At 40.3% G+C, this 26851-nt stretch overlaps 1 protein-coding gene and 1 long non-coding RNA gene across 2 annotated transcripts; one reads left to right on the top strand and one right to left on the bottom strand.

Moving 5' to 3' along the window:
* Nucleotides 1-4579: 4579 nt before the first annotated feature.
* Nucleotides 4580-8778, top strand: LOC133454649 (PR domain zinc finger protein 12-like). The gene is made up of 5 exons (XM_061733368.1): nucleotides 4580-4802; nucleotides 6628-6818; nucleotides 6909-7064; nucleotides 7466-7580; nucleotides 8291-8778. Exons 1-5 carry the CDS (start codon nucleotides 4580-4582, stop codon nucleotides 8776-8778), a joined length of 1173 nt encoding a protein of 390 aa, XP_061589352.1.
* A 3853-nt stretch (nucleotides 8779-12631) lies between these two features.
* Nucleotides 12632-13502, bottom strand: LOC133454647 (uncharacterized). Its single transcript, XR_009783407.1, has 3 exons — nucleotides 13380-13502; nucleotides 12971-13048; nucleotides 12632-12872 (listed from the first exon to the last, which is right to left on the bottom strand). It is a non-coding gene; the product is annotated as an uncharacterized LOC133454647 (long non-coding RNA).
* Nucleotides 13503-26851: the final 13349 nt, after the last annotated feature.

Here is a 26851-nt window from a genome sequence, read left to right as displayed (position 1 = left end):
GTATGCCTCAGATTGAAAAACAAAAAGGGCTCAGATTTGTGAATAAAGTCTGTGACATCGAGGTCTATGTCTTCAAATTTAGAACCAGTTATTATCTAAATCAATCACGTGTAGGGCTGGGCGATATGGACCAAAAGTCATAACTCGATATTTTCTAGCTAAATGGCGATACTCGATATATATCGATATTTTTTCTGTGCCATAATTGGAGTTTCCCCCCAAAGCATTATAGCATAGCATCTCTGTTAGCTTCATTTTTTTCTGAGGCAAACCCTTAAAAAAACAGTCAGTTTTAATACAAAGCCTTGTGCCAAATGTTACACAGGTTCCTTTATTAACAGAGGTCTGCACAATATCAAAATGTATAAAACAAATGAAATAAAAATAAACTCCCTGCATACATAGAATAAAAATGCTTCTTGAATAAAATAAAACAAATATCCCTTTCCTGCATAACAATTAAATTAAAATACACTGTGCAATTAATACAATGTAGACAGTAACAGGCAGACTTTTCCACTGAGGTTGACAGTTGTGAAAATAACAAAACATTTGTGCAAATCTCAAATAAAACATTTAAGTCAATTTGTCACAAAATAAGCTATATCAAAATCATGATATTGTCTCATACCATATCGCGTTTGAAAATTATCGATATATATTAAAATCTCGATATATCGCCCAGCCCTTCACATGACATCTAGATTTTCATCACGCCTCTCATGAACTTCCTTCACCTCGAGTCGTTCCTCCATCCTCTCTTTCTGCTGCATGCTGCCAATAGTCCCTGAGGCTGTTGTCCACTGAGATGTTCCCCTCCAATCCCCCGCCTCCAGATTCCTCCCAGCTTTGTCACTGCACATCTTTGCCCTCAGCAGGGAGGCTCCTGCGTGGCCCCACACGGGCCCCTGCTTTGAAGCCGTGCAGCTGTTTCCAAATCCAATCCTTGATTTTGATCCCGCTCCTCTTAAATGTGCCGTCCCTGCGGACACATCAGATCTGCCGCTGCGTTTGTCTTCATAATTTAGTTTTTCCGTCGAGTGTGATGTTTATACTTGGTGCAGAACATCGTGAGAGAGACAGACGCACCTTTTACCGGGCGATACACTCTGCGTCTCTAATGGCGTGTGCTGAGTGGACGGAGGCGTTGTAAAACCTGTAAGCGTCGTCGTGAACCCATGCAGTAAAATAAAATGCATCTGAAAGCTCATTTAATGACAAGTATTTATTATAGCAAACATTTACAAAGCAACTCTGTCATGAAACATCTGTTTAAACCAGTTTTCTTATATAGTAATATTTCATAAATCCCTAAAGATTAATGATATTCAAACTGTTCAATTCAATCTTATTTTTGTTTTGAGTTAGTTTGAGATTATGGAAATATGGCACTTTATCACAATGATTGACTATCTCTTGTCAGAGTCTCAAAAGGGACGGAAATGATCATAGGCTGCACAAACAGACTAAGATAAACATTTAAGTTAATTAGAATTTAGAATATTTCAAATCATTATCCAGTTTCTGTAAATCTTTGCTCTTTTGCACTGAGGTATAGGCTACTGATTTGGTTATGTTTGTGTTTTTTTATTTGGTCTTCACCTGTTTAAGATGCCAGTGTTTTAATTTTCTTTTTTTGTTTTTTCTCCCTTTGTAAACAGATTTTACCTCCAAATTATTAGATTATTATATAAAATAGGCCTATGCTTGGTTTAATAAGAATATGTAGCAGGGCCGAAACGAGATAGATTTCCATATAGAAACAAACACATCTCTTCCTTTTAACTGGCATTACTTAAAGATGTTTTTTTTAATTAACCTAAGCAATCATTTCTTTGATTTGTGTCTGCGTGTTTTACTCTGATTATATCCCCAGACAGAGATCGGAGTAGCCCCCACCTCTAGAGCTCATACACTGCGGTTCCTCTTTGCAGGAATGAATAAGTTCTTCACTGAGACTCGTGCATTTGACCTGTCCGCACATGCTTGGTCATTGTGATTATGAGCTTCGTCTAAAAAGTGTTTTTTTTTTTTTTTTAAGAGAAAAGTGGAATTTAATGGGGTATCAGTTGCATTTAATAAGCCTCATTTCTTAATTAATTGTAAAGATAAATAAAATAAAAGCATTCCAAATACATCTGAACTCTTTTATATGCTCGGGTGCATGAAACTACTTGATGGGACATTGTACCCAAGGATTAGAGCGAGCCGCCGGTTTGTATCACTGCGTAAATGAAGGCGCACGCCACCTCTTCCACATCCAGCAGGTGCCCTGACTCCCCCCTAACCCACCCGTCCCTCCCGTCCATCAACAGAGGGACAGGGAGGAGGGGCCGCACTGCTCTCACCTTTGCTACAGATAAGCCGATGCTGAGTATCCTGCACACTGTGGCAGCTACCTTAATCTGTTTTTAATGACACCACGGAGCATCCCGTGAGTCTGCTGTGTGTGTGTGTGTGTGTGTGTGTGTGTGTGTGTGTGTGTGTGTGTGTGTGTGTGTGTGTGTGTGTGTGTGTGTGTGTGTGTGTGTGTGTGTGTGTGTTTCCCTGTAGAAAGTCTGAGACTCTCACTTATTTCCCTTCATGAAAATGATAGTTTTCCAGACAAATTCGTATATCCACAAACATCTTTAACATAAAAATCTGTTGTTTTTCTCTTTTCATGTGCTCCTCTTTAATTTCACTTATTCTGTCTGTAATGTAGGCTAAATTATTTATACTATCATAAAGTGCATTTTCACCCCCTGCAAGCGTAAAACTCTTGCATTTGTCCATGAACAAATGCTTTTTCTTTAATAGGTTTCCCACCAGCCCTTTGAAATCCAACAATTACCGCACTCTTTGTGCAATAATTGTCAATCATCCACATTTAATTGATAAGCTTTAAATAGACAGAATAATAGCTTAAATTGTCCTACAATGAAACAGCTAAGCAGGATGATTTGCTATTGCTGACATGCCCGCGGCTTTACCAGGTCCAAATAATGCCATAGGTTAATGCATAAATAAGCAAATCAAATCCATGCGTTACCCCAATTCAATTCATTTAATTCCTCTTTAATAAAGAAGCGGCCCACCCCCCTGTCCCCGCCATTTACCTCGGATTTGTGCCGATGAATGCTATAAATGTAAATCAATCTAGATGAGAAAGAATCCCATTGAAAGAGCAGAGAAATTTCATCTGGGAAAAGGAGACAAACGTAGGAGGGGCCCGCTCATAAAAAGCAGCTGTTTCACAGTAATCTTTTTTCGTGCCCTGTCACTCACCTTGCCTTTTCACTATCTCTGCAGCTCAGAAAAACTCTCCGCCATTGTATTTACTTGCCATATCTTCTTTCCCATTACTTTGCCACAGTCCATATTCGTGCAGGAGAAAGACAGAGAAAGCACAACTTGCCCATTTTTTCTCTCTTTTTCTTTCGGACAATCCCCCTTGTAGTTGTTGAAGTGAAAAGAAGAGTGCATGGATGTCAAATTGCCCTCAAAACACCATGAAAGATTGATTTGCAGCACTTTTCAGGGCCCTGACATTACTTGGAGGGGAGCTGAATGGGAAACCTGTGAGCCGGGGATGGAATAAAGATGTCCTCTCTGCTGGAAAAAGAAGGAAAACTGCCCATTTAGCCCCAGTCCATCAAGCCCGAAAAATAGGCAAGAGAGGAAAAAACACAGAGGAGCGCGGCTATAGAGAAGAAAGGGGGCCATATATACTCATCTAAACGTCGCCACAATACCGAGGGGGCTCCGAACATCCATGAATATTAAACCGCTTACCTCGACAAGGGCTTGAAAAAGTGAACCACGTCAAAGCAGCTTTGCATTTTTTGCATGCGAACAATGCTGGACAAAAAAGCTTGTTTCCATTCTTGTTATTCCCGCGCTAACTCCTCACAAAAAATTAATATTACCAGCGCATGAATACGAAATGCCTGAGAAAAAAATGGGCACGCAACTCCCAGACTCGCTGACCCACTTCTGCGCAAACTATCACTAAAAACTTACAGTCACGACTATTTTCTTCTCTCCCTCCTTTTTTTTGAATGAATAGATAAATAAATAAACATTTCTTCGCATTATTTTCAAATAAAATTTAATTATAAATCTATAAACCAACGCATATTCCCTATTAATCATGTGCGTAAATTCGTTTTAAAGTGTTAGGGACTAATCCACAATGTATCTTTTCTTTCATCAGAAAACTGTTCAAAGTTATATTTGATTTTATGCATTTTTGGAACGATATGCAAATAACAGTTTAACATTCCGTTTTAATTGGAGATAATTCCTAAAATAAAGTCCCCCCCCTCCCCTGCCTGGTGCGTTTTAATGTCTCTGCTGGTGCTGCAGCGCAGGCAGGTTCACACGGTGAGGGGTGTGTCGTTAATAAGTAATTAGACAGGGGTCACACCAGCCACTTATATATAAAGAGATCCTCACAGCCAGGCGGGCAGGATTTTACGCACCCAGTTTGGGGCAGGAGTACTGACGGAAGAGCTGCTCCAGTGCACGTTTGTGTCTGTTTTACAAGTGTTTGTCCAGTTCTGTTGCTCCGTTTTAGTGTCGGTTCGTTTTGCGCAACATGGGCTCAGTGTTACCCGCCGACGCGCTGGCTCTCAAGTCTGGATTTAAGTGTCCCAGCCGCTCGCTGTCGGACGTGATCACCTCGGACATCCTGCACAGTTTCCTGTACGGCAGGTGGAGGAACGTGCTGGGAGAACACCTCGTAGAGGAGCGGCAGGGCGGCGGAGGAAGTCCCAAAACCGCCTTCACGGCCGAAGTTCTGGCCCAGTCCTTCGCTGGGGGTAAGCTTACCTGCTGGTCCGGACTAGTCCATGTCTGGTACCGTTTATTTAGTTTAGTTTAGTTTAGTTTATTTGTTTTCACATATAAAAACATTTGTAACACAATATAAAAGTAGAAAGAAATGTGAAGGAGAAAGCCTAAAAACCCTCCAGGGGCTTGAGAAGTGGCTTTCTCCATTTACATACATCCAGAGCATTGGAAAGCAGATACAATTTATAACAAATGGGGGGGGGCAGTAAAACTAAATACAGAAACATTCAACAAAAATCAATAAAAATGATAAGATTGGGTACACCTGGTTAAATTGGAAGACCGTATAGGAAGTATTTATTGTTTAAAAGAGTTGATTTTAGAGCTTTTTTTAATTGATTGGATGAGAATTGCCATAGGTATGAAGGTAATGAGTTCCATATTTTTGATCCTCTGAAACCAATATTAAACTGAGATTGTGATGTGCGAGTCTTTGGGGGTCTGAGGTGATTAGAGCTGCGTGTTGGATAGGTATGGACTTGTGAGTTGTGATTAAAAATATTATGGAAGAAAGGGTATTTCATTGATATTTCAATGATCAACGCTTAGATTCAATGTTTTATGTGGTTATATTCTTTTTAAGATAACCAAGCGTAAAAGTAGGTGGTATAAAATGCGCCTTAGGTTACAACTCGTTCATTGTAGTACTGGTTTGATAAAAGTACTTTTGGTCAAAAATGAACTCATATCCAACTCAGTAGATCAACACAATTATTAATCGCATTGATTAACATTTTGTATGTAGCCTAACTTCATTTTTACAACAGCAGCTAAGACAGAAAACTAAAATTCCATTGCTTTCAAGTATCTCCTCACAAATCTGTTTCATTTCCCTCTCTTTTGCGTCTTTTATTTCGATCCATTTACCGCATGAACCCTTTCACAGCACCGAGACCTCGCGTTTCGAGGCTTGTTGCGCGCAAGCGCCGCCGATTGAAAGACGCGGAGCATTAAATTCATTTGGTTAACTTTGTGCTTGACCTGGGAAAGTTTCCACTTAAACCTCGCAGAGAGAAAGGTTTCCTTTCTTTGAGATGTCCTGGGTTTTTTATCCCGCATTCATCAATCTCCGGACAGTCTCTTTTCCTCTCTTGTCAGCTACGGGGCTGCGGAGCTTTTCTCTTTCTCTCTCCTTAAAAGATTTGCTGTTCCTCGCATAATGCACCGTGAAGGCTAAATCTAATGCTATTCATTGCATGTCAAGCATCTAATCGCCTTTCCATTTTTTTGTTGCAGAAATTCCTCAGCCTTTTAAACAAGTCCTCCTTGCATTCAGTGCAAATTTATTGCGACAAAGTTCTTAAAAGGATAATGAATTTGGAATTAGCCGTTCCTTTTCCAGTAAACTTTAATGAATATCACATCTGAAGCGTGACAAATTTCTGGACTCGAAGCAATAGAGGGCCATTTAACCCCTATTCAGTAGGGGTTTTCTTTTTTTTTTTTTTTTTGCAGGCTGAATCTTGGAAAAAAAATCTTTGATTTTGACATTAAAGTAGCACCTTCTTTTCTTTCCCCGCTTTCTGCTGCGATTGGGAGTGCTTACCGAGGGAGGGGGGGTTGCACAACAAAAACTTTCAATTCAACCAGATAATCGAATTAAACGGAGGATAAAGTGTAGTTTGATATTTCGTGACTAAAATAAGATCCAGTTCATTTGGTGCTTTCAGACATTTTTAAGCATCACTACATTTTTTTTTCTTTTTTGCGTGAAGCACAAAAAAAAATCCTATTTTTTTTATTTTTCAGTCACTTTTGTCATTTTTAACGCCCATGTTCCTTCTGTATTTACAGAGGTTCAGAAACTCTCAAGCTTGGTTCTGCCCAGTGAGGTGATCATCGCCCAAAGCTCGATCCCAGGAGAAGGTCTGGGCATCTTTTCAAAGACCTGGATCAAAGCCGGAACCGAGATGGGTCCGTTCACAGGGAGACTGCTGTCCCCCGAACACGTGGACCTGTTCAAGAACAACAATCTCATGTGGGAGGTAAGCGGCTCATGCAACAAATCACACTATATTTATGTGTGCCTTATCTCATTATGTGTTAATAACATTTACACTGCTCTGCACACTCAGGTGTTCAATGAAGATGGCACAGTGCGTTACTTCGTCGATGCCAGTCAGGAAGACCAGCGCAGCTGGATGACCTACATCAAATGCGCCCGGAACGAGCAGGAGCAGAACCTGGAGGTGGTGCAGATCGGCAGCAGCATCTTCTATAAGGCTGTGGAGGTAAGGATGCCCGTCAAAAATATTTCCTCTCACCATCCTGAGACACAATCTCTAACTTTATTCAGCATTTAATAATGTAAATCTCCTATAGTGCAGGCAAGAATTCAACAAACTTGTTGACTTTCTATTTGGCAAAGTGTTGTATATGGATGTCCTTATGGTCGTTTTTATTCAAATGCATTTAATCGTGCCAACGTGACCCCCCCCCCCCCCCCCCCCCCCCCCCCCAGCACACACACACACACACACACACACACACACACACACACACACACACACACACACACACACACACACACACACACACACACACACACCGGCATGACCAAACACATGTGCCAAATTCACAGAATAATACATTTGAATATTTAGTTAAGCAGTTTTCCCTCTTTTCTCCTTAGACCATTCCACCAGACCAGGAGCTTCTTGTCTGGTATGGAAACACAAACAACACGTTTCTTGGCATCCCTGGAGTTCCTGGAACCGACGAGGAACACCAAAAGAAAGGCAGGAATGGTAAATTAACTCAAGTCTTCATTTGACAAACAAGCTTAAACCAAACGGACTTTAAAGGAGCAGTCTGTAAGAAATGGCCAAAACCGGTACTGCAGTCACTTTCAAAATATTGTTGAGCGGCGTGTACCCTCCCCCTCCTCCCCCCGACCAGAGGTTGCCAGGTAGGCTGCAGAATGCAGCAGGAACGTAGGCTGCCATGGCTGCGATAATTAGAGCCGAGCTGGCAACCCGGATGCCGAAACAATACTGACTTCTTGATTGGGAGATAGGTGGAGGGTGGAGCTTCAGAAACAATACTGACTTGGTGATTGGGAGATAGGTGGAGGGTGGAGCTTCAGAAACAATACTGACTTGGTGATTGGGAGATAGGTGGAGGGTGGAGCTTCAGAAACAATACTGACTTGGTGATTGGGAGATAGGTGGAGGGTGGAGCTTCAGAAACAATACTGACTTGGTGATTGGGAGATAGGTGGAGGGTGGAGCTTCAGGCCAAAACAAAAAATGACAACATAAACATCAGTTGAGGGCTGCAACTCCTCTTTTTAAACTGGAATATCCTGGCTTGAGTGCTGTTGTCAGTGACATAAGTATTTGAAATGAACATGATTTTTAAATGTCTGTTGACATATCGGGGTCATTTTATGATTCGTTTTATTATTGCTCTTACATACAGCTCCTTAAACAAATCTAATTTTGGTTTCTCCTTCCAGATGACTCCCACGCCTGTGACGGACCCTCCTCGTGTTCCCCCCCCTCCTCCTCCTCCTCCTCCTCCTCCTCCTCTTCCTCCTCCTCTTCGTCCTCTTCCTCCGCTCCCAGCGGTCGGATGCGCTGCGTGATTTGCCACCGCGGCTTCAACTCCCGCAGCAACCTGCGCTCGCACATGCGCATCCACACCTTGGACAAGCCCTTCGTGTGCCGCTTCTGTAACCGCCGCTTCAGCCAGTCGTCCACGCTGCGCAACCACGTGCGCTTGCACACTGGCGAGCGGCCCTACAAGTGCCACGTCTGCCAGAGCGCCTACTCCCAGCTGGCGGGCCTCAGGGCGCACCAGAAGAGCGCACGGCACAAGCCGGCGTCGACAGGCACTGATGCGCCTCCTCACGTGTCCCCGCCTCCCCCTCCTCCCCCGCAGATGACAGCCATGCCCCACCAGATGCCCCTGGTGGTGCACCACATTCCCACCGTGGTGCTATGATGGCAGGCGCGGCCAGGGAAGAGTCGCGCGGAACGACGTTGCACTTTAGATGCAGAGCTGAGGAGGGGTGGAGGATGCTCTCCAAATACACACGTTAAAGACAGACATGAGTGAAGCATCCGACCAAGACTTTTTGATTTCTTGCCTTATTTGTATTGCTTGTTCCCAGTACTCGAGTTGAGGGGGGATGAGGGGGGATGGCATCCCCCCTGAAATAAAAACGGTCCAAATCATCCCCCTGTAAAACTGCCATCCCTTATGTAATTTCATCAATGAATGTGGTTTTACTGCTATTTCAACATTTAGAGTCATCACCAGAAAAATAACACCAGAAAAATAACTTATTTGACAATTTTCACCTGTTTCAAGTACATTTTCACTTGAAATAAGTAGATCTGCCAGTGGGACAAGATTTATCTTCTTATTACAAGCAAAAAAATCTTGTTCCACTGGCAGATTTTTCTACTTATTTCAAGTGAAAATCTACTTGAAACAGATGAAAATTGTTGTTTTTTCCAGTGATGAGTCTTGTTTTAAGTGTAATGAGATTTTTTTTACTAAAATTAGACATTTTAACTAGAAATAAGACAAATATTCTTGTTAAGATTTCGAGTTTTTGCAGTGATCCATTTTACTTATCCTGTGAAGGACAGAATCATATTGATAAGTTCAGAAAACTGTTTTTATTTTTGTGTTTTGATGTATTAGGCCTAAGCCTATTTAAAGCTTACAGAAGGCTGCATTTAACTGCTGCTATGTCATTCCTACAGTATTTCTGCAGGTGTTTTGGTCAGTGCTATTATTTGTAATATATTATATTATTTGTAATCAGCACAAATTATCTGTCCCCATAAGATAAAATCCACCATCCCCCCTGATTCTTTTTTACAACTCGAGTACTGCTTGTTCCTTTGACTTTGATGTGGTCAAAACGGCAGCATAAAGATGTATTAATGTTTGTATAATGGAAGTTTAAAAAAAAAACCTGATCCATTTACTTTCAATTTTTCTTTTATATGACTTTGAACGAGTTTAGTGAGATATTTTCAACCCTGTGAATTATGTTCATTTTACATCCACATCCTCACCAGCTCAGATAAATACCCTCAGTCAAAGATTTGTATAGCAAGTAGACATAAGGGAAGTGACCACATTTTTCAGTTGCCATTAGCCCTGTACATTAAGTGTCACTTTAAAACTGTACAGAGTGGTTACTTTGGAGAATTGTACATGTGAATGTAAATACATTTGTGCAGTCCTCTATTTTAAATAAATCACATGTTATTAAAATATTTTGGTGTCATGTCAGTCAGCTGCTTCCATATATGATTTGACAGAACAATACTGTCACATGTAAGATAACAAGGGCTCTATAGGAACACAATAGTTGTCACCCAGACTTGGGTGTGAAATCCAGATTAAAGGAGAACAAAGATTTACAGCCAATCAAATGGCAAAACATTTCTGGAAAATCAACATGGAGTGGTGCCTCATTTTGGTGGCATCTAACAAATCTTAACTAGAAGAAGCCTGAGAACTTGGTGTCCTTATTGTCTCTGTGTTTTCCACACATCATATTTGGAGGTCTTCTTTTGACATCATCAGTACATCTGCAGATTGTGTGTTCATCCGCAAATTTCCCCTCTGATCTGTTACAGCATTCCTAATTGAACTGTTTGCTTTGGTTCCTCTCACAAATTCACAAAATTTAAAACACTTGCACAGGTAACATGTATGGAGATGTTTTCTGTACTATGCCTTTCCTACACGCACCTCCTCCTCACTGAGTACATTCAACATTTAGATGCACATAAAAGTGCATGTCAGTAATCAATGCTTTATGTACATTTAAGAAAACAGAAATTTGAAGATTTGAATTTGTCTCATTGTTTGACAGTTCTGCTTAACTGGTCAAGTAATTTTTAAGTTAAGTTATATTCAAATATGTATTGGACCAAATTCGTCCTCTGCAGGTGGATTTAGGTTTTCATATAAACAGAGAAAGAGTTAATTTTTTTTTCAATTTTGCCACGAGCAGAAATAAAAGTTATTTTAAAGAAAGTCATTGATGTAAAGACTGTTGGTCTGACTTTCCAAGTTTTTAAAATGTTATAACCTAGAATTATGCATTATATCAACATCAACAATGAAACGATTGAAATGAAAAATTCCTAACAAGTTTTTTTTAACAAGTTAAAAAAAGAAAGAAAATAACAAAAGGTGTGTTTGTCATTTTACAGAAGGCTCTGCAACTTTACAAAACATTTAATGTTACTGTTATTTTATGTGTAATAATTTTGTAATCAAATTGATAAATATTCATCTTAATGCAAAACAAAAAAGCAAATACATCTATTTTGTATGAACATAAAATGAAAGCATTAATGTGAACAGATAATTAATAATTAATAAGTGAGTTTCCCCACTGGGGGAGAAAATAAAGGATTATCTTATCTTATCTCTTATCTTAATAAGAAGTATCTAAAAGCATTGAAAATAATGTCAATAAATAGATATTTAGAAATAATAATTCAGGCAATACTACATGGTTTTTATATAAATGTATTTTTATTTTTCTAATTCTAGTGCAATACAGCTTTTTAAAGCAAATCAGTAGATAAACAGAAACAGAAACAAAGAAAATTGAATGCACAACATCAGATGAGAAAAACGTATTTCTATTTTTCTTTTGTGTTTTTTGTGGATTATCTGTTGCCACAGCATTGCTCATGTTTTTCACCTTGAGTTACTCTGTCTGTTAGAGGCCAGAATGAACTGTCAAAATATGCATAGCTTCATGTTTGTCACCCAACCATACAGAGGAAGGGATGTGAGGGTGGACAAGAAGCTAACAGTTCCCTCCTAAAAAAAAATCCCTGATTATTTGCATATTTAGAATCCACTGATACATGTGATTTCAATCAAGAGATTCCTTCTTCAATCCTGTCACATTGTGTTTTTTTTACATGAAGATGTTTTCCAAACCCCTAACCATGTAAAATGTTGTTGCCTAAATTAAACTTGTGAATGAAACCAACAGTTACAAAAAGGTCCAACATGAGACTTACATGAAATTGGAAACACTGTTAAAGTTGTGGTTAAATTTGGGACTCTTGAACAAAGTTTCTTGAATTTATGAGGTACCAGAACTCATCCCTCTTTCAACCCCTTTAATCTACACATATGGACCTGTTTGTTGAATTAAAGCCACTGTATGTAGTAATACCACTTCCAACCAGTTATGTCTCTGACAATACTGTACTAATGATGGGGATGGTTGGCTCACTTTGTAATACCACTTTGTCCCACTAGAGTTGCACTTGTGCCTTATTCCAGGTGGTCACATGAGCTTTCTTGTAATATGCTGCCCTCCTGTGGTCAAAACTACTTAAAGAAACTTTAAAAGGTACAAAAATATCTGAAACTTTTGTGTAAATGTGCAATATTGTAGAAGTACTTGTGATGTTAAAGGAAAAATCGCCACTATAAGATGATCTATTCTTGCTTTTATAACTGCAAAGAAAAAAGAATAATAACAAATGTTATTTTTGCGGTAATACAATTGTAAACTCTATGGTGTCTGTGTTATGGAAAAGTTAATAATGTACATTGTTTGATTGCTTAAAGTAAGTTGAACAAATAATAATTTAGTAGTTATGCAACACTGTTTTTGGCAGAGGCGAATGAAGCGATCATCTTATGCAGTTCTTTGTTACTGCGAGGCAATTTTATCCTGTAGAGACATGAAAAGATGCTTATGTGACAAATAGAAATGATCAACAGATTTTTAGGATATATTTATGCGTTCCCAAATGACAATATGATTATACAATTACATAATAAGTTACATGGTTAATATATTGGGTTGATTACATCACATTTTTGCATACATTAGTCAGTGGTGCCCTTGTAAATTGTCAGACATTATCCCGCTTCCTATCAAGGAGCTTTTCAGACACGTCGTCATTATAAAAGGTACAACACAGCACAAAATGAATGCTAACATGCTGCAGGTGTCCAGCTTGCTACGAAGCATTATGACAGATCCTGACTTGATGGTTTTTCATTGCTGGAAACTGTCCACACTCTCCCTCCTGCACATCAAGGAGAAAAAATGCATGCATAAGAAACTTGTAGGAGTTTAAATACTACTACTAAATAATTGGTGCAATTTCAGTTGAAGAGGAGTCACCTTTACATCCAGTGGATGATTTGTCCCTCTCAGAGGAGCCACAGCAAGACACCAGCCAGTTAGCTGCATGATGCAGCGCTGAAGGAAGACAGGAATTAATTGTGCTGTCTGGCTGCTGACTTCAAGCCTTTTATAATGAGGTAATGTGGCAGGTAACCTGACCCCACCCCTATCAGGTTAAATGCACACAGGTTAATCTGTTATTGATTTCACATTTTCTAAGTCTTTGCTTCATAAAACAGCAAAAAAGTCAAAATTTTAACTCTCTCTACTAACTATGGTTGTTAGAAAAGCATATGGTAAAGATTAAACTCACAATTTAAGATAACCTTGTAAGGTGACCTTTACTGTTTTGAAAGGCTCATCAAATAAAATGCATTATAACTATTGTTAATGTTTTAGAACTTACCAGAGAATATCAGTCACAGCATGATCCGTGCTATAAGTTTTTCTCTATGGGTCCGTCTTGAAGCTCAGGTCTTCAGTCACGCTGTAGTTATTTGTTTACTGACGCTAGAGTGACACAGCAGTATCTTAGTGACGGAGGCTCCTGCGGTCCTCTGGGTAATGCTGAAAGTGGTCACTGAACCAAGCGTACCACACACCTGGAAAGTATATTATTACTGACACACATATTTTTCATTTCTTTTACGTATGTGTGTTTACTTCACTTACACGAAACTAAATGAAATGTGGCCCCTTAGTATGTTTAAGACCAAAGCAGAAATAATAATGATTATAACCAATAATAACAATAATAGTTACATCATGAGTGTATTTATTTATTCATATATGAAAAACTCAAATATAGGAATTAACTGCCTTGAACTAATTAAACACAAATTATAATTATACTGAATAGAAAGCTATGTTTGATCACAAAGATCTATTCTGCAGGTTTTCTTTATGTTTGTCCAAAATCACTTTTTGGGGGTGTCAAAACTATCATGTTGTGTTGCTGTAGTTATGTTCACGTAATTCAGAGAACATGACAATGATATCATAAAATGATATTTATTTTATATTAATTCCCTTACATTTACACTACCCTTAACTATTTAGCCAAACTAAAACTAAACCTAATCTTATAGTGAGTTAAAAGTATTTCCTAAAATGAGTTGATATATATTAAGTACATTAGGTTTTGGTCATCTAAAAGGAGGCAAGTTCTTATAATGAGACTAAACAGATGTGCCTCCTCATTTCAGTATTACATGTATGGTCTTTGTGAATATTTTCATTGAGGAGATACATTTTTGGCCCCTGGTAATGTGTTTGTAAGTAATTTTAAATATTAAGTATTTACAAGGATATGTTAAGAAAAAAAAGTTTTTCTTTTATTAAGAGCAGAACTTATGGTGTATGAATTAACTGCTAAAACAAAAAACAAAACAATTGAAAAGTGTTTTTCTCTGTATGAGCAAGATTCTTCTAGATTAGATTAGATCTTTATTTGTCACTGAGTCACCATCCTGGCACAGTGAAATTACAGCCAGTACAACCCATCAAGGGAACAGAAAAAAGGCAAAACAAATGACAACATATGACATGGCTACACTGGTGCAATTAGCTGAGAAAGGATGACACTGGGAAAGAGTTTTCAGAAAAACCCGAACAACAGCACAAGCTTTAACTGTTCCATAGATTAAATTCCATAGATGAAAAGAAATATACAGTTGGTTTATTCATTGATCTAAAAAAAGCTTTCGATACAAGAAATCATGACATATTATTCAATAAATTGGAACTATATGGGATAAGGGGTTGTGCATTACAGTGGGTTAGAAGCTACTTAAAGAACAGGAAACATTTTGTGAAGATGGGAGAAAATCAGTCACAATGTTTGGACATTGAGTGTGGAGTCCCCCAGGGGTCAGTGTTGGGTCCTAAACTGTTTATCATCTATATCAATGACATATGTAAAGTATCACAAATACTGAAATTCATACTATTTGCCGATTACACAAACATATTTTATTCTGGTGAGAATTTACAGCAACTTTTGGACAATATTACCTCAGAATTTGACAAAATTAAGAAATTGTTTGACAATAACAAGTTATCATTAAACTTAAACAAAACAAAAATGATGGTATTTGGAAACAATAAAAACAATCAAGCACAGGCACAGATTGAGGGTGTAAACATTGAAAGAGTACATGAAACTAAATTTCTTGGGGTAATTATAGACGACAAGATTTGCTGGAAACCTCATATTAAATACATCCACAACAAAATATCTAGAGGCATCTCAGTTCTGGCCAGAGCAAAGCAATTCATGGATAGCAAATCACTCCGCATTTGGTACTGTTCCCTAGTTTTGCCTTATCTAAGTTACTGTTTAGAGGTTTGGGGAAATACGTATAAAAGTTCACTGCAACCACTATTCATACTGCAGAAAAGAGCCATAAGGATAATTCATAAGGCTGGTTTTCGTGAACACACCAATTCCTTATTCTTCAATTCTAAAATAATCAAATTTTTTGACATAGTAGAATTCCAAACTGCACAATTCATGTATAAAGCTAGGAACAACTTACTACCATCTCACTTGCAGGAAATGTTTTATGACAGAGAGGGGAGGTATAATTTAAGGGGTACTCTAAATTTTAAGACTCGTAGAACACAAACAACTATGAAAAGATTTTCTATATCAGTCTGTGGAGTTAAACTATGGAACAGAATGGATTCAGAATTAAAACAATTAATTAGGCTGAGTTTAAACTGGTTAAACATTAACCAGTTTAAAAACAAATATAAAAACATGATTCTCATGAGGTACAAAGAGGAAGGGGTTTAGCTGCCTTTAGGGGCCTGATATAACACTATTGGGTGAATAGGTAGATCTGTGTATATTTATGTACAGAAATGGGCAGCAAATTATATATACATATAGTGTAAATAAGTATATTTATATAAATATTTATATGGGTATGTGTGTACAAATATATAGAAACATTCAACTATGTGTATGTAGGTATTGCCAGCTCCAAAAAGCAGGAATCCTGTTATCAGAAATCCAATGATGAAGGCATCTTCAACATCTTCGACTGAGAGTATGGACAGACACATGATCCTCCATGTCTTCCAGGAGTCCATCATGTATCCAGCAGCAAACGTGCTGTCAGGGCAAGAGGGCTCCCCTATACCCTGTCTTCTCATCGAGAAAATTTGGTCAATTGCGTCGAGAGACCAGATTCTAGTTCTTTCTTCATATCTCATAAGTCTCTATATCTTGTCCTGGGAGACATTAACCTTTTTTTCTTAAAAAAAAAAAAGTTTTTATCCCGATTTCTTCCCCATTTTATCACCCATTGCTCCTATCTAAGTGACAGTCCTAGGCATTGCTCCCTCTACCAACCCCAGGAGGCCCTGCACTGAGCTCAGGTCTCCTCCTCAACCCGAGGAGTGAGCAGGCCAACCACATTAAGGGCCATGCCTCAGTGAGGCACAAAGGTATTACTTTTGAAATGTAGTTATTAAATACACTTTAATTAAGGGTTCCGCGATATGACCCCTACTGCCCTCATCGTTCATACTTTATATTAACATGTACAGTAAATATGCTCTATGAATATAAGAGTGACATTTTTTTGTTGTTATTAAGAGCATATATTGTCTTTTTGATTTTAAAATCACTTGTATACAACTCAGAGATAGGATGTTTTATGAGTCTCTGGTCATATTATGTATTTATATAATATGGTATTATAATATTTTTACTTTACTGTTATGCCTCTTTCAGAGTTCACAATCGTCAAATGTGGATTGGGTTGTCGAAAGACAACTCACTTTCACTGCATATATTGCCAAGCAACAATAATTAAGAGGGCTTAATTTTTGAAGCATCTAATGGACCACGATCATGGACCTCCAGATTGTCCAGCGGCTCCTAATCAGGCCACCATGGCCCCTCCACATCCTCCACAGGCCACTGTCACCCCTAGTTATGGGGTCCCACTTTCAGAAATTGTTATTATGATTGTTGTTGTTCTTATTGTCATTATTATTATTATTATTATTATTATTATTATTATTGTTGTTGTGGTTTTTATTGTTGTTGTTACATTAAAGAAGTATCTCGTTACATTTTATTGTGATAAATACACATTAAAATATATGACTTTTTTCATCATTTCAATTATTAATTGATAGGTAATTAATCTGTTATTTTGTGAAATGTGTCAACATTTCATTTAATAATTAGTAAAACCAAAGATTATGTTTATTGTGTTAAAATCCCTGCATTTCGCAATTCATAAATGGCTTCTTGTCCCATTTTGGACACTGAATGATGAGTCTGTGGGGGGCGGGGTCAAACGTTGAACTCCGCCCACATTGAAGTCTGCGGTGCCTGCTCACTTAAATATGTTATTTTATATATAGCTCTTATATTGCATACAGGACTGTCTCAGAAAATTAGAATATTGTGATAAAGTTCTTTATTTTCTGTAATGCAATTAAAAAAACAAAAATGTCATACATTCTGGATTCAGTACAAATCAACTGAAATATTGCAAGCCTTTTATTATTTTAATATTGCTGATCATGGTTTACAGCTTAAGATTAAGATTCCCAGAATATTCAAATTTTTTGAGATAGGATATTTGTGTTTTCTTAAGCTGTAAGCCATTTCAGCACATGCTGAAGGTCCCGGTCCGATGAAGCCAACAGGACAACATCATCTGCAAAAAGCAGAGACGAAATGCTGTGGTTCCCAAACCGGATCCCCTCCGTCCCCTGGCTACGCCTAGAAATCCTGTCCATAAAAATTATGAACAGAACTGGTGACAAAGGGCAGCCCTGCCGGAGTCCAACATGCACCGGGAACAAGTCTGACTTACTGCCGGCAATGCGAACCAGACTCCTGCTCTGATCCTATAGAGACCGGACAGCCCTTAATAGAGGCCCCGGACTCCATACTCACTCAGCACCCCCCACAGAATGGCACGAGGGACACGGTCAAATGCCTTCTCCAGATCCACAAAACACATGTAGACTGGATGGGCAAATTCCCATGAATCCTCGAGCACCCTGCGGAGGGTGTAGAGCTGGTCCAGTGTTCCACGACCGGGACGAAAACCGCATTGTTCCTCCTGAATCCGAGGTTCAACTATCGGCCGTAATCTCCTCTCCAGTACCCTGGCGTAGACTTTCTCAGGGAGGCTGAGAAGTGTGATCCCCCTATAGTATGAGCACACTCTCCGGTCCCTCTTTTTAAAAAGAGGGACCACCACCCCGGTTTGCCACCCCAGCGGCACTGTCCCCTTCCTCCATACAATGTCGCAGAGGTGTGCCAACCAAGACAGCCCTACCACCCGCACCGTAAACGGTGCCGGCAGAGTACTGCTTCCCCCTTCTGAGGCGCCGAACGGTCCTCCAGAATTCCCTCGAGGCCGACCGAAAGTCTTCCTCCATGGCCTCCCCAAACTCCTCCCAGACCCGAGTTTTTGCCTCCAGGACCGCCCGAGCCGTGGCCTGCTTGACCTGCCGGTACCTATCCACTGCGTCAGGAGTCCCACAGGCCAACATAGCCCGGTAGGACTTCTTCAGTCTGACGGCATTCTGTACTTCCGGTGTCCACCACCGGGTTATAGGATTGCCACCACGACAGGCACCGGAGACCTTGCGACCACAACTTCGAGCCGCCACGTCGACAATGGAGGCAGAGAAAATGGTCCACTCGGACTCGATGTCCTCCGCCTTCCTCCGGGATCCGAGAGAAGCTCTCTCGGAGGTGTGAGTTGAAGATGTCCCTGACAGAGGGCTCGGCCAGACGTTCCCAACAGACCCTCACAATCTGTTTGGGTCTGCCCGGTCTGTCCAACCTCCTCCTCCGCCAGCGCATCCAACTCACCACCAGGTGGTGATCAGTTGACAGCTCAGCCCCTTTCTTCACCCGAGTGTCCAAGACATGCTGCCGAAGGTCAGATGAAACGACAACAAAGTCGATCATTGACCTCCGACCTAGGGTGTCCTGGTGCCACGTGCACTGATGGACACCCTTATGCTTGAACATGGTGTTCGTTATGGACAAACCGTGACTAGCACAGAAGTCCAACAACAAAACACAGCTCGGGTTCAGATCGGGGAGGCCGTTCCTTCCAATCACGCCTCTCCAGGTATCACTGTCATTGCCCACGTGAGCGTTGAAGTCCCCCAGTAGAACAATAGGGTCCCCAGTTGGAGCACTATCCAGTACTCCTCCCAGGGACCCCAAGAAGCCCGGGTACTCCGCACTGCTGTTTGGCCCGTAGGCACAAACAACAGTGAGAGACCTTTTCCCGACCCGAAGGCGCAGGGAAGCGACCCTCTCGTTCACCGGGGTGAACTCCAACACATGGCGACTGAGCTGAGGGGCTATAACCAAGCCCACACCAGCCCGCCGCCTCTCACCCTGGGCAACTCCAGAGTAGTGGAGGGTCCAGCCCCTTTCAAGGAGCTGGGTTCCAGAGCCCAAGCTATGTGTGGAGGTGAGCCCGACTATCTCTAGTCGGTATCTCTCAACCTCACGCACAAGCTCCGGCTCCTTCCCCCCCAGCGAGGTGACATTCCATGTCCCCATTGAAGGGGTTTTGGTCCAGGGATTGGGTCGTCGAGGCACCCCGCCACGACTGTTACCCAGCCCACATTGCACCGGCCTCTCACGGTCCTTCCTGCGGGTGGTGGGCCTACAGGAAGACCCCTTATCCAATATTTCATAATTACACTTATCCATCCGATTTTCTGAGGCTTATGAATAGAAAAAACTATATACAGTGTGTATATATATACACAGTATAGTAATGTAACATTAGTTTAATCCAAAATGTTTGCATTGTGAATTGGCATTCAGATACTTTCACATCCAACTACACAGATACTTCTATACACATCACACCCAGATATTAGTGCACCCGGAGAGCACCCAGCATGCAGGCAAACTGTTACTCAAACATGCAACACCCAAGTGACACAGCTGATGAACGTACACATTCTGTGATGTGAAAACCGAAACCAATTGCTCCTCATTCGTTCATCTTAAAGTCAAACAGTAATGCGAACTCTTCTATTAATGGACTGGAAATTAAATGTACTGTTGAAACCAGAAGTATACGTACACTATGCAAAGATACATTTTTTTGTCTCACTTTCTAAAGTTAGATCAGACTAAAAGTCTGTTTCAGGTCAGTCAGGATTAACAAAATGTAATTTTGATAAATGCTTCAATAATGAGAAAAACTCTTAGAACCATTTCCTTTGAACTGCATGACTTGGGTCAAACATTTTGGGTCACCTGCCATCGTCTGCTGGAATTATGGCCCATTCCTCCTGATAGAACTGGTGTAATCGAGTCAGGTTTGTCAGTCGCCTCACTTGCACATGCCTTTGCAGATCTGCCCACAAATTTTGTGTATGTAAACTTTTGACCTCAAAGAAAGTAATGTTCCATTATTTAAGAAATTCTCTCCCTCATTGTGGCATTTAGGAGAATGAAATAATTTTGGTAATCCTGACTAACCTGAAACATGAGATGTTTAGTCTGATGTAACTAAAAAAAGTCTTTTTGAAGTGTATGTAAACTTCTGATTTCTACTGTACCACATTTTACTGATCAGCAGTCCGTTTATAGATGTTTCATCATCTGGGATGCCACAATCCCAATAATGAAGGCAACAGATTTTTCAGTGAAAACGGAAACCAGACAATAAGTTGAGCACATGTCTTTATTCTTTAATTAGTACAAAACATTTAAAACATGAACATTTGCTCAGAAAGGGCAAGTCATCACAGATTTATGCAGGATAATTAAAAACAAACCGAAGTCTACCAGCGTAAATCTCTTCACCATAATGTTTTAAACTCAGCCCAACAGTTGCTTTGTGAAGCAGCAACCCTCAGCCCGAGGCCCGGATACAGAGGCCCAGTGAAGCTGGTTTGTTCTTTGTGGAGCAGAGTCATCTGGTCGGAAACGGAGACGGAGTAAAAAGACAGAGTGCCTGCTCTATAGTCCAGGTACACTCCAATTGTAGAGGATGGAGGTCCTGACACATCCAAGGTTAACTGGCTGTGCCTAAAAGTATACCCATCTGGGGAGCAGTCTAAACTCCAGGATTTGTCATTGTATCCAAAGTGAGAGTCTAAGGATCTCCGACTGATGTGTTTGTAGGCCACTGCCACTGCCCAAGTACCACTGCCCCTAGTGACCTCCCAGTAGCAGCGCTTAGTCAGACCCTCTCTGCACAGCACCTGCTTTACAGCCATAAACCTGTCTGGGTGAGCCAAGTACAGTCTCGCATGGGAACTCCTCACTTGCTGCCGTTCTTTAGAAATGGACAGACATCTGTGGACAGAGTTGCCATCCAGGCTAAGAGGACAGCAATCTGTTAGAAAAGGAAAATATTATGTCAGGGCTGCAAAACTCTGTCAATGTTCAAAGTTAATCAACCTGAAAATTGCAGTTTCCCAGGTTAATCTATTAGAGGGACCCTATAGTTAAAAGCTTGCGTGGGTTTCTATGACAACAGCATTCACATCATTGTGTGACGTGTTCACACAATGATGCTGTTGAACTGTGTTGTGTAGCTGAGATCCCAGCCCCTCATTTTCTGGCCCCCTGTAGGTTGGGGGGTGAAGGCCCCAGAGCCACAGGCTCTAATATATATATATATATATATATATATATATAAAAAAAAAAAACAAAAAAAAAACACACGTACACACAGTACGGACCAAAAGTTTGGACACCTTCTCATTCAACCAAATGGAGAAGCGTGTCCAAACCTTTAGTCAGTACTGTATACACATACAAAAGTAATGCAATAAAAAAAAAAAGTGTGTAAAGATTTAAAAAAAAAAAAAGACAATCTCTGGAAATTGACCTCAAATATTTCATCCTCGGACATTCTGGTGATCAACTTGTCATTCATGTATTGTGTATAACGTGTGTGTAAGAACACACCAATGGACTTTTCATTAATGCAGGATTAATTAAACTTAAAGACATTATTGAGTTACAGACTTTATTAGTTATGTTCAAGGCAAAAAGCAGAATATTGCCTGAAAATATACAACGTTTTTTTGTTTTTAGTTCAGAAGATAAGAACCATAGGAGGAAATTTGATTTTAAACATCCGTTTGCACGCACCACTTTAAAACAAATGTGTATTTCAGTATGTGGTGTAAAATTATGGAACTCCTTGGCAGCTGATTTGAAGGATTGTAGAAATATTCACCAGTTCAAAAAAAAAAAAAAAATTGTACAAAGACCATACAATATGAATTTAACGGGTAAAATATATTTTGTTGTTTCTGTTTTTATATTGTTGGTGAGTTAGTGTGTATGTTTTCTTATTTTTTTGTTTTTTCATTATTCCTTTTTTTTGGTATTATATAAGTATTGATTGTTGAACAGACGGACAGACCATCTTTATATGAATTGTTTTATTTTTTTTTTGAGAAAGGGGCTTGGCATATAAGGCTTTCTTCTTCTTGCCCCTTTTCCATCATGGAATGGAACATATGTGAACTATTCCCATGATATGGAATAAATAAAAATGAAATGAAATGAAATGTATTCAAAAAGAGCTGCAGAGTATCAAATCTTTTACTCACAGCGTAAAAAGTCTTCTCTGGTCTTCGGTACAGGTGGCAGGACAACATCCATGGCAGACACTGAGGAAAGAAAGAAAAAAGGTTTGTAATGAATACCAGTCAGCTTGAAAGAGACCAGTGTCCAGGAGCCACTACAGTAAGATTTCAGTCACGTGCCTCTGGCAGAGATGTTGGACCATTTACTCTCCACGAGGTCCTCCATTTCTTTTTTCAGCTCTGAAAAACAGTCAGTCACCACTTCCATGGAATGAGCAGGACGGACAACAGCACCAGGCGGCAGGCGTGGAGAGCCGCACGGCCCGGAGAGAGACTGGAAAACCTGCAGGGAAAAGACAGATTTACATTGCATTCATCGACAGTCCAATAAACAGGTTTGCACGCCCACAAACTGTCACGGTGTGGAGCCGAAGCAATCGAGGCTCAGGTGTGCTGCTGGATATTTTTCTGATTGAAGTCGGACTGTTAAAAGCAACGGGTCCAGTTTTGTCCATTTGTATTGTCTCTGAAAGTTAAACTTCAACCAAAGGGTTCAACCGTCTGCATAGTTAGGAAACGCTAATAGGCAGATACCATAAAAGCGTTTGGATAAGGAATCTTTTATAAAGTCATTAGAAAATAAAAATGTACCTCCATTACTGTATCTGCGTATTACATCTATGCACATTTTTTCCTGAATTATCTTTTTATATGAATGTGAAGATTTAAACAGATTAAGATCACTTGCAGCACATTTCTCTTTATTACATTCAGCAGAAACTAAAGAAATAGAGGGCTAAATTTGCACTACGGTACAGCAAAACCACGAACCACCACACCTGAATGAAATGAATGTCATCCTTGGTGAGAGACAGCTGTTCCAAGGCCGAGCGTCTTTTCAACAAGTTGGCAATGTCCGCATCCAGCTCCAGCCGCAGCGTCTCAGCCAGAGTGGTGGTGGCCCTCTGTCTGGCCAGCACCATTTCCTTTGCAGAAATGCATTTATTGTGTATGAAGGAAATCAGATCATCGCTTATCTCTTGCATGGAGTCCATCGCCACCTCCGCAGAGCGCTGCTCACACAAAGAAAGAATCAAGATTGAGCTCTTGAACTGTTTTTTCCTTCCTCTGATCTTACGGAGACTTTCTAAACCATTTGTCATGACACCACTGTATAATCAGCAATGTGAACAATCTCTGTCTCTAGTTGAATACACTCAGATTTTCTGAAGATGAACAGCTGAAAAAACTATGGTTGACTGGAACACTTTATAAAGCTCATATTTTGATGCATGTTTTGCTATGTGAAAACAGCAACTGAACATCAGTCTTGGTTGGTTCAGTAACGCTGCCGTCATTGTTGAACTGCCTTAATCTAGACTCTGGGGGGCGTCCAAAGTCCGTCTGCAGGAAACGCTGCCCTGCATGTTTCTGATGCCTCCCTCTCCCACACACCTGACTAATGTTATCAACAGCTCTGTTATTGACTCAGCCACGTCTGGCAGGGTTGTGATGAAGCAGGAAAACATTTAAAACATGCAGGACACTGGCCCTCGAGGACTGACTTTGGACACCCCTGCTCTACAGGAACCTGCAGAGCAATTAAAACGTCATAAAGCGTCAAAAAATACTTTTACGTCTTTCAAGTCTAATGTGATGATGCATTACATCAACATTGTTTTTTTTTTTTTTTTTTTAAACACTGGACATAAAAATTGGTTTACGACATTTGAGTTTTAACCTAATTTTTTTTTTTTTAATTTCCCATTTCTAGTTTTGCTATACTGATTTAAAAAAAAAAAAAAAAAAAAAAAAAATACACCCTACACACACACACACACACACACACTATCCCCCCCAAGCGGCAACTCCTTCATACAAGACATCGCCTTGTGAAGTAAAACAAGTAACTTAATGCTGCCTTTCTGTGATGCCCACTGATGTTTATTCATTTACAGGAAGACTCTGCTTTATTTGAAGTTTAAATATGCATTTCTTCCACACCTGAAAGTCACGCCGCGCTTGGTCCAGCTCCCTCAACTCATCCTCCCTCTCCTGGATCTTCTGCTGAAGCGTCTTTTGTTTGCCGATCAGCCGTTTCTGAAAGAAATTGTTGGTACTCAAACGTGTGTTGCTTTGTGAATGTTCTAGTCACATTGACTCACTGGTCCAGTCTCATGTTTGCTCAATTTTTAAACTTTGTACCTGTTCTTCATTTCTTGCTGCAGAGGCCGGCATGAATTTGTGGCATTTGTGGTCAACTATGGTACACAGATAGCAGATACACCTCTTGTCCGTCTCACAGTAGACATCCATCAGCTTGTTGTGCTTCGTGCACATCTGCCTGTGAAGTGGGATGGTAACCGAGACCAGCTGGTGCCGCTTCAACACAGGAACGCTTTGGTGAGGGCCGAGGTGAACGGGACAGTATGACGCCAAGCACGTCAGGCAAGACATGGTGGCCTTGGATGGGCTGGAGAGACAGCAGAAGTCGCAGGCGACCTCTTCTGGACTGGCACAAGCCAGAGAAGCAGCAGGAGGCGGCTGGCCGGCCGCCTCCTTCAGCTTTTCCACAACCTGAGAAAGATGTTTGCAATTACGTGTCACGCAAATGCAGGGCAGGGATTCTTCGTGCATGTATTTAAAATAAAATAAAGGTTCCCCTAGTTCAATTTTCAAGTTGGGGCTAAAGTTAGTTACATTTTCTAAGGGTAACTAACCTTCTAAATGAAAATGAGGAAAAATATAAATCTTTGCCACCAAAATGCAAAAACAGAACTATTTTGATTTAAAAAACACAAAAATGTCTGAAGAGACCATCAGACCAGTTTTATAACTAAAAAAAAGATACGTTCATGGGTGGATAATCTCAGGCAAACTTCTATATTATTATATACTGTGTAGATGAAAGGAGACGTGTAAAATGCAGCCCAGAGGACCAGCGTTGGGAACCGCGTGGTGATGCTGCAACGTCACTCATTTAAGTTTTTATCCAAACCGCAGCGTCTCCACACACTACTTATAGGGATGTGAATTGATACGATTCCAATTCCATTTTCGATTCTGCTTAATAATTCGGTTCTTTTTCGATTCCCTTATCAATTCTCATTTGGAAAAAAAGGACAAAAATGAGGCAAATGGCGCTAATATGATAGGCAGTGTTTCTTAGTTAATTATTTACCTGCAGTATTATTAGCCAAGGACATGCTAACGTTGCTGCTGCTGGGTTGAGGATTACTGACGTTGGTCCGGAGTAGATCGAAAACGCAACATTCATTGATTGTTATTGCTGCTGTGTGCACAAATGTTTTTGCACGTTTGTAGTATTTCCTCCCTTTGAAGAAATATTTGGCAAGTATTGAAAGTTGCCCTGCTGTCTTTTTTTACTGAAGTGTAACAAGACTTTCGAGCGTTAGCATCGCTTGGGTGCCAGCTATGCAACGTGCCTGATGACGCCATTCGTGCTCACTGGAATCGAAAAGGGAATCTTTTACAAACGATTCCAAGGAATTGAAACACTGGGAACTGGTTCTGAACAAAAACCGGTTCTCGATTCCCATCCCTAACCATTTATGTGTCCCCTGTTATCAAAACACAAACCAGATGGATTACATGTCAGAAGCGTCACCTTAGCCAGCAGGTTGCTCTTCCCCAGCACGGGGCGGGAGGGGAACTGCTCCCTGCACTGCGGGCAGCTGAGGCGTCCCCTCTTCTCTTCATGGTCCCAGCAGGCGTCGATGCAGCTTCGGCAGTAGCTGTGACCGCAGACGAGGGTGACCGGCTCCTTCAGCAGGTCCAGGCACACCGAACAAAAGAAGTGACTCCGGTTCAAGTCCACGCCACTGTCCTGCATGCTCTCGGCCATTTTGGATGATGTCCCTCTGGGAAAACCAACTCTTAAGTTACCTTTTTGCACCTGAAGAGGAAAGAGAGAATTTAAACCCCACGTGAGGTAAGTAGCAGGGCAAAACGCTGGCTGATATTATTATTATTATTATTATTATTATTATTATTATTATTATTATTATTATTATTATAATAATAATGAGCGTGAAAGAACATTTCCAGTTCATGGAGACCAAGACTTTTGAAATAAACAGTAGCCATAAATCAATATTTTATGAACTAAACTTAACATTTTGTAGCCACAAAACCTTGAGATGCAGTGATATGAAAATCTTACCAATCCTTTTTTTGTTTTCCAAATAGCCCATGAATGTCTTATCAAATGTTGAGACATTTTACCACAAGGGCAATATAAGGCTGGAAAAATAACAGGGATCAATCAAACGCAGCTGTAGGAACATGTGA

Source organism: Cololabis saira, chromosome 11 (genome assembly GCF_033807715.1).
Source record: "Cololabis saira isolate AMF1-May2022 chromosome 11, fColSai1.1, whole genome shotgun sequence".
Taxonomy (NCBI): Eukaryota; Metazoa; Chordata; class Actinopteri; order Beloniformes; family Belonidae; genus Cololabis; species Cololabis saira.
The sequence above is the reverse complement of the archived record's forward strand: the minus strand, read 5'-3'. Positions and strand labels throughout refer to the sequence as shown.